The 13,151-nt window shown below is 34.7% G+C and overlaps 2 protein-coding genes across 3 annotated transcripts in view; both read right to left on the bottom strand.

Moving 5' to 3' along the window:
- Positions 1 to 13,151, bottom strand: part of LOC124438771 — a 134,078-nt gene that overhangs the window by 49,698 nt on the left and 71,229 nt on the right. The gene's annotated exons all lie outside the window — the stretch shown is intronic.
- On the bottom strand, positions 5,827 to 13,133 carry LOC124437960. Of its 2 annotated transcripts, XM_046987926.1 has the most exons (8): positions 13,005 to 13,133; positions 12,302 to 12,917; positions 11,947 to 12,024; positions 10,036 to 10,745; positions 9,348 to 9,948; positions 8,007 to 8,093; positions 6,684 to 6,783; positions 5,827 to 6,581 (listed from the first exon to the last, which is right to left on the bottom strand). In XM_046987926.1, the coding sequence occupies exons 1-8, from the start codon at positions 13,059 to 13,061 to the stop codon at positions 6,014 to 6,016; spliced, it is 2,817 nt and encodes a 938-aa protein (XP_046843882.1). In that variant the 5' UTR covers positions 13,062 to 13,133; the 3' UTR covers positions 5,827 to 6,013. The 2 variants fall into 2 exon arrangements, with proteins under 2 accessions (XP_046843882.1, XP_046843883.1); XM_046987927.1 differs by lacking the exon at positions 8,007 to 8,093.

Raw genomic sequence — 13,151 nt, 5'->3', positions numbered from 1 at the left:
CACTCACGTATGTTCTGTTTTGTCACTACAGTGTAGACACTCACGTATGTTCTGTTTTGTCACTACAGTGTAGACACTCACGTATGTTCTGTTTTGTCACTACAGTGTAGACACTCACGTATGTTCTGTTTTGTCACTACAGTGTAGACACTCACGTATGTTCTGTTTTGTCACTACAGTGTAGACACTCACGTATGTTCTGTTTTGTCACTACAGTGTAGACACTCACGTATGTTTTGTTTTGTCACTACAGTGTAGACACTCACGTATGTTCTGTTTTGTCACTACAGTGTAGACACTCACGTATGTTCTGTTTTGTCACTACAGTGTAGACACTCACGTATGTTCTGTTTTGTCACTACAGTGTAGACACTCACGTATGTTCTGTTTTGTCACTACAGTGTAGACACTCACGTATGTTCTGTTTTGTCACTACAGTGTAGACACTCACGTATGTTCTGTTTTGTCACTACAGTGTAGACACTCACGTATGTTCTGTTTTGTCACTACAGTGTAGACACTCACGTATGTTCTGTTTTGTCACTACAGTGTAGACACTCACGTATGTTCTGTTTTGTCACTACAGTGTAGACACTCACGTATGTTTTGTTTTGTCATTACAGTGTAGACACTCACGTATGTTCTATTTTGTCACTACAGTGTAGACACGTATGTTTTGTTTTGTCACTACAGTGTAGACACTAACGTATGTTCTGTTTTGTCACTACAGTGTAGACACTCACGTATGTTCTGTTTTGTCACTACAGTGTAGACACTCACGTATGTTCTGTTTTGTCACTACAGTGTAGACACTCACGTATGTTCTGTTTTGTCACTACAGTGTAGACACTCACGTATGTTCTGTTTTGTCACTACAGTGTAGACACTCACGTATGTTCTGTTTTGTCACTACAGTGTAGACACTCACGTATGTTCTGTTTTGTCACTACAGTGTAGACACTCACGTATGTTCTGTTTTGTCACTACAGTGTAGACACTCACGTATGTTCTTTTTGTCACTACAGTGTAGACACTCACGTATGTTCTGTTTTGTCACTACAGTGTAGACACTCACGTATGTTCTGTTTTGTCACTACAGTGTAGACACTCACGTATGTTCTGTTTTGTCACTACAGTGTAGACACTCACGTATGTTCTGTTTTGTCACTACAGTGTAGACACTCACGTATGTTCTGTTTTGTCACTACAGTGTAGACACTCACGTATGTTCTTTTTGTCACTACAGTGTAGACACTCACGTATGTTCTGTTTTGTCACTACAGTGTAGACACTCACGTATGTTTGTTTTGTCACTACAGTGTAGACACTCACGTATGTTCTGTTTTGTCACTACAGTGTAGACACTCACGTATGTTCTGTTTTGTCACTACAGTGTAGACACTCACGTATGTTCTGTTTTGTCACTACAGTGTAGACACTCACGTATGTTCTGTTTTGTCACTACAGTGTAGACACTCACGTATGTTCTGTTTTGTCACTACAGTGTAGACACTCACGTATGTTCTGTTTTGTCACTACAGTGTAGACACTCACGCATGTTCTGTTTTGTCACTACAGTGTAGACACTCACGTATGTTCTGTTTTGTCACTACAGTGTAGACACTCACGTATGTTCTGTTTTGTCACTACAGTGTAGACACTCACGTATGTTTTGTTTTGTCACTACAGTGTAGACACTCACGTATGTTCTGTTTTGTCATATCAAACTAACAAACCAATATAAATGATATCAAATCGCAAGTATTTTATGTTCCCACAGGCTCACTACAATTTTATTGTGTCACTGATGTATTTTGAATTTTTCTAAAAATGTTCAAAATTACAATTAATGTTGCGATTTAACTGGGAAACTTACTTTTTAATGCGACTTTTCTCTAAAACTTTCTTCCTCTCAAACGAGATAAGATCTCTATTGGCAGGATCTATGAGCCAATAATTGCAGCTAAATCCATAACGACCGTCAAGACTACCAATCAAATTCCCTGAAATTGAAAATTCAATAAAACATTGATATTCAAAACTGCCATGCAGCTGCCTTGTATGATCGTTTAGCGTTTTTGTGGATGAAGCAGCAAGTTGATAATACTGAATGATCAGTTTCTGCAGACAGAAATTCATTTTCAGGAAGAACTTAATTAGAAATGTTGACAACAGATAAAATTTTGATCGAAAAATCTCTTACAAACTTAGAAACAATACCCAATTGCGACTTGGGAACGCTATGTATCATAAACGAGAATCAAAACTTTACATACGTTTAGGAAATCCATACGATCTAAGTACCCAAGTAACACCAGAAAAACGGAAAGAATTGAAGCCAAGTTGAATAGTGGAATGCCAACTTCTTGTTCGGACCAGCAACTCCATATGCTTCAAGCAGCCATGTAACACTAGAAAAATAACAAGAATCCAAGCAATATTGAACAACAAACTATGCTTAGTTTTTTGGCAAAATGTACAAAATTTTCAGCTAGTGGAAACAAACTTTCTAAAGCTTGATTCCCATTGGGTATTAAAAACTACTAATAACTTTAATAAGTTAGATTTTTCCTCCCTTCCACATTTAGAACTGTTCCCTTTTTTAACATTGCACACTGCACTCACAGTGACTGCACAGTTGATCCAAGTGAAATTTTTCTCTGAATATAACGTGCTGCAATATAACATAACTTCTTTGCGTGTGCAGTATTGTTGCATTGACGCAATTTTATCGTTCAACATCGTTGAAGATTGTATTCACAACTTTGCTTTTTTATTCCATGGTAAAGTTCAATTGCCACTTCAGTCCCGGTAGACGATACATTTTTTTTGTGAAACATGCATACATGTTGAAAAAAACACAACAACTTGAATTATCTTTCTGAAAGCTAATCAAAATTTGTTATGTCGAAGGATTAAGAAGGAGATTCGCGAATCGTCTACCATGCGTAAATGTTGTGTTCGGCCAAGATTGCAAGTGTTGAGTTAAAGAAGAGATTAATACATCGTCGTATTAAAAACTTAGTTGTCATCAAAAAGCAGTGCAGTTTAAGAACCACGATGAAGAGGGGGATCACAAAGGCTCAAATAATGTAGGTAATCCCACCTGAACATAGCAGGTGTTCGATTATCGTCACAAAGCAATATTTTACCAAATGAACTGTTTTTATTTAATAAAGTGTTCTTGTCTTACTTGATATTGTTCAGCCGTTATGTCTTTCTTGTATTTCTATAGAGAATGCAACGTAGATACATTTTAAATTGTATCAGAAACCATCTAACATCAGATGGATTAAGTTCTATGTCAAGTTAAAAATGAACACCAATTTGTATAACAAACCATACAAAGTGTTATTTACCTTTTGATATACATCCAGACACTCAGTAAACCATCACTTACGAACATTGAATAAATGACCAGTGGGAAGATGACTGCTCAAACTAAGTAAACATGAAATATTTAACTTTTATTATATGTAGGATGATCATGCATGTGTAAACTAAAACAAATTTAACGAAATATTGTAGTAAGTTCAGAGGCGTAACTAAAACGTGAGTTGTAGGGGTATATCATATATTTAGTTTTGCTCTACTGATTTTTTTTGAAAATGAATTAGCAAAAAAAGTCGGGCACAATGGAATATATAAGTACACACCACCCCAACATTAACGTTCTAGTCACACTTCTGTGTAAGTTATAAATACAAATAACAATGCAAAAATAGAAATGGTCAGCAGTTTTACAGATTTGATTATTACATCGCATTCTTATATGAACAACATGCACACCACTGCATAAAAAACATAGTTGGCAAATTTGCTATAACTATAAGGAAGGTTCTTACATGCTGTTTCCAGTAACTTTATTAACAACATTTCTAATTATACTAGGAGGTCTAATTAACTCTTATCAAACCTCATATATGATGACACAATTTTCCTTAATAATTGTCTTAGTGCTGCAAGTTTCCAATTAAAAACGTTAATGTTCATCTTCCTGGTCCTCAGTCCAAAGACTCGCCAACTTTACCAAACATATCTTCAGTTGATGATCATAAAGATTTTTTCTCCGTCATAGGTAATAAGTTAAAAATAACAAGTCGATAAAATGTAAAAGAGGGTTATAAGTGAAATATGATAGCAGATAAAGTAGAATGCACTAGATACAAGCAGAGATGCTCTGCTTCTACTCGATTTTAATTTTTTTTTATCCTTGTCATTGACTCTCATTAATTTCAAAATGTCTTCAAGTGATACATATTTACCGTTAACAATTACATTAAGGATATGAATTAAGTCTTCGTCATTCCATCGACTAAAAAAACAACTGAAACTCTTGAGCAAAATATCGTTACAAATGAGTTGACGTGCTTAATAATACCTGAGCTAAAACATGAAATTATTGGTCAACATACCTCAGTTATGTAATAATCATATGTATATAATTATTGTCTGACAAATGCCAAGCCAGAGCCCCAGAATCAAAGTGCTTCTGTTATGGTGCATCTTGTGAAAGTTGAAACTAAGTTGAAGGTAAATTTTTTAGGCAGCAACTGAGATTACAAGATTTATAGCGTTTAGCAAAAGTAGACAATAAAAAGTATTAAAAAAAGGAACACACTCCCATCAACTTGAACAAATAGTTTTTGTGACTTCGACGAAAATTCGTAAAGTTTTCTATCGATAAAAGTTAGTTGCCAGTTCGAAATTTGTGATTTTAGCATTCTTTTGTACGAGTCAGTACGACTACGTTACAACATTGAGTTTCAGACGAAAACTAAATAGGTTTCCACGCCTGAGAAATCATAAATTATCGATTTATGAATTATAAATACTAGAATGATAACTTAGGTACATTGTGCCATGAGTCTTGTGCAGGGACCGCAGAACAGGGGGAGCTGTGGAGCTGTAACCCATACTACCCTAGAAATTTAGCCACCTAGTTAAATTTGTCCGCGGACCCCCAACTTGTACCAGTTAAAGTTTGGGCCGTAGCTGTTGTGCGTATGTAGTGTTCGTAGATCGTGTGAATGTAAAAGAAGAGCTGGAAAATAAATTGTAGCTTTGATACATATTACATTTTTTATAACAATGTAATCGATCATAAGTATTTCAAAAGAATCAGTTATGTCCTGCTAATCTAATTACAAGTAAATAGTTTGAAATTTTAAAATAATCCAAAAGTGAGGTGTTGTGATTTACTGCCCAATACTGGATTCACCATTGTGGTGGAATCGTGACTTCTAAATTAATCATAGTTTACATTAATTTTGTCATTAGTGCTAATTAAAATTGATTACGTTCAATAAAGTTAGCTCATTGAACTCCAAAATAAGAGCACCCTCAGGGTCATTTTTTGAAAATTCCGGGAAGATATTATTTCCCCATATTTAGAAAACGAAGGGTCGACTTAACGATACCTGTCGAATCTAAAACATTAAATGTAATGTAAGCCTTAACGTTTAGGAACATATTATACAACAATAACATTAACATAGCATCTTACCATTTCTTCCAAAATATTCACCATTCTCAAGGTTCAGTTCTTCCAAAGCTTTGTCCAATTTAAAGCAAATAAAAGTCCTCGCAGGTTTGGCAAAACAAACCTCACAATCACTATCATTACTCTCACTACCATCTTCATTACTCTCACTTCCATCTTCATTACTCTCACTACCATCTTCATTACTCTCACTACCATTTTTATTGCCATCTCCTTCGACTTCAGCAACAGCATACCCAAACGGTTTCCAATTATCATTTTCATCCAAAAAGCAAACAAGAGCACCAGAGTCACCGTTCTCAAAAAATGACACATCACTTTGAACCTTGACTGCATTTCTAAATATAGATCTTTTTAAATATTGGGACCAATAACAATAATTGTACCCTGTGATCTTGCTATGCTTGGATTTGTTGTTCACAGTAATGCGTGCGTCGACGCATTCATTTTTCTGAACAACTCGTCGAAAAAGTTCGTCATCTGCATTTTCTAAACTTAATTGAAAACTTTTCATGTATTTTCCAAGGCACCTGTTGAAAACTGTTTTACCAACAGAAATACACATGATGTCTGTTTCTTCATCGAACCGCAAACCGCGTCGTTGCGGTCATGGCCAAGTTGCACCTCACTGTCCTTGTGAGAAGGTTTGTAAAAGTAAACCATGTTATATTTCATGAAATTAGAATTCACAGCATCGCGAATTTTCAACCAGTCTTCGCGATTGAACACGCCTTGGCAGTCAGCAAAGTCACTATCAACACCAACATGTGCGCAAGTTAAAGCAAAATACCGTTCTTCCTTTCGACAAATGATTGTCAATGTACCACGAGATCCTACGTCATTTTGATCCTTTCTTGCAGCGCGAAAATCAGACAGCAATCGAAAATTTGCTTTTTTAGGAGCTTTGCGTGGCAAATCAATATATTTCGAAGCTTCCCATCCAAATTTTCCATCAATCTCTTGCTTTATAATTTCATTCGATTTTTCTTGACTATCATCAACCATGACATATAAGTGAGGAAATGGCATCTTCTCGTTTGGGCCAGCTGTTCCATACTCTCCACGTAGCCACGTGAAGCTTAAAACAAATGTTTAAGCTCATATCAAGATAAAAATTCGCTTTTGTAATACTGAAAATTCAAGTTGAATTTCTCCAAGAACTACATTTAGAGTATTTCACCTTTCAAGTACATCACACACGTCAGCTTTAATGTTACTGCGTTTGTCAAGAAATTTACTTTTGAAGATTTTAATGTGTTCATCCAAATTATCTTCTGCATCTAAACACATGATAAAGAAAATAAACGTGTATATCACATGTTACACTACCCAGCTTTTGTAAAATATGAATAAAAAGTCCGTCCAGAAACGGATAAAAGGCGAAAAATGTCGGTCTGACTAAAATTTTGGGATATTTGATCCAATTAAGACACAATAAAGCTGGTCCCAGGACGTAGAACACTCCCCCTCAAACCTTTCAGCGAGCCATAATTTATTTAGAATTTGCATTTACGTAACCATTTATTGTATGTTATTCGGTCTTGCAAATATTGCATGCATGGTTATGCTAATACCGTGTGTTTGCAAAGAGAGAGTTGAACCAGTGAGTTGAACTACCTTACTTTGTGGTTTCTAATCTTTTGGGTGGAAAAATGACAACGTGGGTTTTATTGCAAGTTTTTCCGTAAAATTAATAATTTACTTTTTCATAACACATCATAAATATCTCTTGGAACAGTTATCTGTCACAAAAAAAGTTAAAGGAAACGGATAACTTAGATCCAACATCAGGGCATCTAGCTACGAACTAAAGGCTAAATGAAACTATGTATTCGTAAACATAATTATTGGCTTTTATTGTCTATCAATAATCAAATAATATATTTTAAAAGGATGTTTTCAACAATATTCTATTTTAGTTCATTTGTGTACGTGTAACTTATACATGTAGCTGACACGTTGATCATGATGGTTTTCACAATTTACTTTTAGCATCATAACAAGTTGCCACTTTCTATACATATTGATCATTTGAAATTTCTATGTTTACAAACTTTAAAATTTTTACATGATTTTGATCCACAACATTTGAATTATTTTTAAATTAAAAAATTTTAGTTGGCTACATATAACGATACCTTTTAAAATTAATTTATTAGGTTATAAATTATTGTTTGTATTTAGCGTTGAAAAACATGGAAATGTTTGGGCAAATGTTTGCTAACAAAATCCTTTTGCTTATCAAGTTTTGATGTGGAAGGCGAAACACCAATGATGACTTTACTGTTGTTATCATCTAATAGATAAATGAAATTAATTTCTTGCAATGCAATTAAATAACATTACAGTATGATAACAAATTCTAAAACTCTCTTATCTGACCCTTTACAAACGTATGAATGATACGCATGATATAAACGACTCTTAATTGTTTGTGTTTGACTTTTAAAGGGAATGTAAAGATGTTTGTGCAAATGTTTGCTAACAAAATACAATTTTTTACCAAGTATTGCTGAAGAAGGAGTTTTGTCAATGTCGTCATAGTCGTTGTCACTCATGGGAGATGGCAAAGATATCTTTTCGTAAGAAGCTGGAAATTAATGTATTACATAACACGGTTAATACATCATCGGTTAATACAGCACGATAAAATGAATACTTGCTGAGTTATTTCACTCTTCATTATATCTCACATTTTTGACCGTTAGCAAAAGTATGCGAAGATTGGCGGAATACGTGGAGAAATCGCGCAAGTATACATTGAAATGTACGAGAAAAGGCAGTTGCTAGGTTACAAGACAAATCTTAAGATTTTGCGGTATTACGATTACGAACCACCAAAAAAGCGTGAAAATGAACGAATAAAACATGATATTGCAAATTGTTTGTGATATAATATTTATCTCATCTGCAAATAGAATATTTATTATTTTTTGAGAAATTTCTACTCTCGCCGGGCGGGACCGCTAGCTACGCCACTGCTAGCAAAAGCGATCGATCAGCATGCAGGCGAATTAACCATCGCTATACTGGTTTGTCTTTTAATGTGTGTGCACTAAATTTTTACGTGTGAAGGTATTCACTTGGTGAACAATTTGAGTATTGTATTCTTATCTGAAATCAAAATGGGTAGTTTCTTATCAAGGCAAAGTTATAGGAACGTGCGGCAGCAGTTTGATTAAAAATGGATCGTTGATAGCTCTAAACTTGATACTTGAGATCATTTTTCGTAATCGCGATAGTTAGAGCAGTTTTTAGAAAGTCATCAAAAGTTAGAGTCAGTCAAAACTTCTTCTGTGTATAAGTATAGCTAGAAATATGCTTTCCTTCTCATACGTTGAATCAAGCTTTTCGTTTTTTTGATCATTCGTCTTCATTTATTACCTAAACTGGATGTTATATTCATGTGAAATGTTTATCACGCGCAAGATCACCTATGACTCCACGTATGTATAGTCTTAACCTTTAACAGTTTTATATTTTTGACTCATATTACATACGTGAAAGTCACGCGAGATCACGTGCGTGACAAAATTGCACATGAATGAAGGAATGGATTTACCATTTACATAAATCAATTGCATAAAAAAACCTAAACAGATTTCTCGGCTGCATATGCTATACTTTGCATTTTTTGAACTGGAGAAACAGAAGCGCTACAAGTGCTCTGGACAAACAATGCAAAGAATTTATAAGGAAAGAGAGTATTTTTACGATTCCTGAGAAAAAATTGCTTTTGCAAACAAGTAAAAACCCTATTATGTTCCGACGTTACCAAGGGAAAATGTATGTAATTTAGCAATATCGTTAAAACTAAAGAATTATATCTATGGCTGTAACTTACTAGGAACACGTTTTTCCATATCAGGTCTTAGGACCCATTCATTTAACCTCATGATTCTGTGCACCAGAAGAGGAAGCTCTGGTAAAACCCGTACAAAATACTCTTTATAGTTGCCTTTCTTGATATATGGTGACAGTTTTGTACGATGCTCATCCTTCCATTGCTGGTAAACATTTTGTATAAAATTCAAGCAACCTAACCATGTAGCATCGTAGTGTCCCACATTGAAATTACTGAAGACTTCAAGATCAATATGATCCTTCCAATTTTTTAACCCATTTAACTGCTCATGGACATCATAGCTGAGAGGATGATCTAAATGTATCGGTATCTTTATCTCCGGTTGATTCCTAACTTTACACAGCAACTCAAACTTTTCTTCATCAGATAGTAGATAAGGGTGTTTTAACGCCTCCTTTGCAGATGGCCTGAGTTCGGGTTTATGTTGTAGCATCCATGAAAGAAGATCATTTAGTTCGACATTACTGATTTCCTTCAAGCCAACAGGTTTTCCTTTCAACAAATTTTGAAGTATGCACTCTTTAGTACCAAAAGGATGTTTTCCTTTTGTTGCAACAAAGTAAGCCACCATTCCTGCATTCTAAAATAAATTAAACATAACAGAGTACGTAAAATGTAAAAATTAAATTTACGTACAATTTGCAAATAGTAACAACCCAATACCTACCATTACATCAGACTTTGTTTTGTAACGTGCTTTATCAATTAGATTTTCATCAACAATATAAGATTCAGGGGCAATCCAATGCGGAGTTCCCCTATTAGCATCGCTTACATTTGTCTGAGAGCCATTCTTCATAATTCGACTAATACCAAAATCGGCTATCAAAAATTTGCCTTGTGTGTCTCGGAGAACATTGGAAGGTTTCAAATCTCGATGAAGAATGGGACGTGGATCGCTGTGAAGATCAACTAAGCCGTTCAATATTTGCTTGAAAATGTTGGGAAGGGATTTTTGAAGATAATCTAAACTATTTGATTCGGATAGCACAAAACGCTCCAACGATTCTTCACATAGATCGAGAATCAAATGGACATATTCTGTTCCTGTATCTTGTCTCGAGCAATAATAATTTAGCACATAATCTGACTTCTTAGCACTGATTTCATTAAAAATTTTTTCTTCATGCTCTGCCAAATAAGTATCACGAAGAATTCGTTTCACTGCTTTACCGTAACCATCCTTTCCCAGTCCAAGATAAACACGGGTTCCATCACTTCCTTTGCCAAGTAAAAACTCTTCTGAGAAAATTACACGTACATCGTCCACATGTTTAACCTCAACATTAGGGTCTTTCCCATACTCGATTAATTTTAAAAACAATTCCTTATGTTTTGTCGATTTATCATTGTATTTCCATTCACGCAGCTGCAATTCTGAAATAGAAGTAAAAGTATTCCATTTATATACAGAGAGTAATATATTGTAGCTGAATAGTCAAATAATAAATAAATAGCAGTGGTCGAGTTTCCCTACTGCACCAACGATTCAGATAGCAGGTACAATTTGTTAAAAATAACTTACAAAAACAACAAATAAACATATTACGACCACTTATTTAAACAATGAGTTCTGATAAGAATGGCTTTAAAAAGCTCTTACACGGGAAATCTCACCCAGGTCTTTTACTCATATCATGAGGGCATTGTTTTGCAAAATGGAAAAACAAAAACTAAGACCGGTTTTTGTAACTAAACGAAAAGTTATTAGCTACTTTGCATAAACGTTAATATCGACAACTATCATTAGTACCAGACCGTAATAAAATCAATTTGACTACCAAAAAAATACAAAGTGCAACAGATGCAAGTGAAGGGTTCTAGGTTTCAGTTGAATTCAACAATATAGCTTACATTGATTTTCTCAAGAAAAATGTTATTCGAAAGAAGGATAAATCATCATTTGTTTGTCGCTTAGACATAAACAAAAAATCTTAACTTTTTTGGCAAGTCTTAACTTTTGCCTATCGCTTACCCTACGACACGTTTTGATAGTTTTCTCTATCTTGAAAAGTAATTCAACCTTCATAACGAATGAAAGTCACTCGAAAAAACTGACAAACGCTATACATTTATCATGCAGGATGTTATGATTAGTCAATACACCCCCTGACCTCCTAGATTGCTACTCACTCTTACATTCAGACCTTTGCACGAAGCTCGTAAAAACAGGACTAACCTACACGACTCTTGCTAGTATAAAAAATAAAATGACTAGATGGACATCAGGAAGGCACCATATAAAATTCTCCAAATAAACATTTGTTGCTTATTTATCTATAGGATTGTTGAATATTTTATATTTTTTTATTTTCATGGAATTACTCTAATAAAAACCAAATTTGGAAGGGGCGTTCACCAGAGGGAAACGCGTAAGTGAGGCTAGACGTGTATTAGAAAAAAACAGTAACCCTTCTTATTAGAATAATCGACTTTTATTTACTGTTACAAAGTGGATTCGCATCAATTAAATCATTTTACCAATTCCTAAAACAATATATGCTAAGTCGTAGACAAGAGTTATATTTTGAGAGTGATTAACTTCCAGTGAGCATTAGTTTGTTGTAACTTTATTTACCGTCAAGATATACATTGTCCATGACGTCTTTGCTTTTCTTTACACTAACTTCTTCAATTTTCACATGATCCACAGTATCTGAAAAATTTTTACAACGGTATCGTCACTATTATGTACAGCTTAAAGTGTAGAAAGTCGAGAGAGAAAAACATTATAGAGTGTTAAAAACACGCTGAATAAAAATACAACCAAAAAAGAGAGTTGGCAGAGTAAGAAAACAATTTTTTTATAGCCAAATTTGTTAATTTACCTAAAAAGACTGAATGAGCATCAAAATTAAATCGGGGATATATATCATCATGGAAGCCTATTTCAGTAATGTCTTTGAAAAAGGAAAATTATGTTTATGGCTTACAGGTAAAATGTTCCTCGAGATCAGTTCTTGTTTTCCAGTCAGTTGACCTTATGATTTTATGCACACGAAGAGAAAGATCGGGAAAATGTTGCAAAAAGTACTTTTTATAGTTTCCTTCTTTGACATATGGCGATAGATGTGGACGAGGCTTATCCTTCCAATGCTGGCCAACGTTTCGTATAAATCTTAAACAACTTGCCCATGTAGGCTTGTAAGTCAAAGTTTTCTTTTTGCCATTTGTTTTAAAGGTTTTGAAATCTTCTAATACTTCATCATCGATAAGCTCCATCCAATTTGAATGACAATCCAACTGTTTACGAACATGCGAATTTTGACCTTTCGATGGTTTTATCTCTGGTTGGTTCCCAACATCACACAGCATGTCAAACTTCTCCTTATCGGATTGTAAATAAGGATGTTTTAACGCCTCGTTGGCTGATGGCCTGTCTTCTGGTTTTAGTTGTAGCATCCATAACAAAAGGTCTAGGAAAGCAGCATCCTTTATTTCATACAAGCCAACATGATTTCCATCTAACAAGTTTTGTAGTCTACAGTCTTCAGTTCCAAAAGGATGCTTCCCTTTTGTTGCAACATAATAAGCCAACATTCCTGCGTTCTAAATAGATCAAACAGAATAGCGTGAATAAATTGTTAAAAATTTAATTTATGTGTCATTTACTAAAGGATTTATTTCTACACCTACCATTACATCTGACTCTTTTTTGTAACGTGTAACGTGCTTTATCAACTGAATCTTCATCTTTACAATATGATTCAGGAGCAATCCAATCCTGACTTCCCTTTTTAGAGCTAGTATGATATGTCTTAAGGCCACCCTTCAATTCTCGAC

This window comes from Xenia sp. Carnegie-2017, unplaced genomic scaffold, assembly GCF_021976095.1.
Source record: "Xenia sp. Carnegie-2017 unplaced genomic scaffold, XeniaSp_v1 HiC_scaffold_19, whole genome shotgun sequence".
Classification (NCBI taxonomy): Eukaryota; Metazoa; Cnidaria; class Anthozoa; order Malacalcyonacea; family Xeniidae; genus Xenia; species Xenia sp. Carnegie-2017.
The sequence above is the reverse complement of the archived record's forward strand: the minus strand, read 5'-3'. Positions and strand labels throughout refer to the sequence as shown.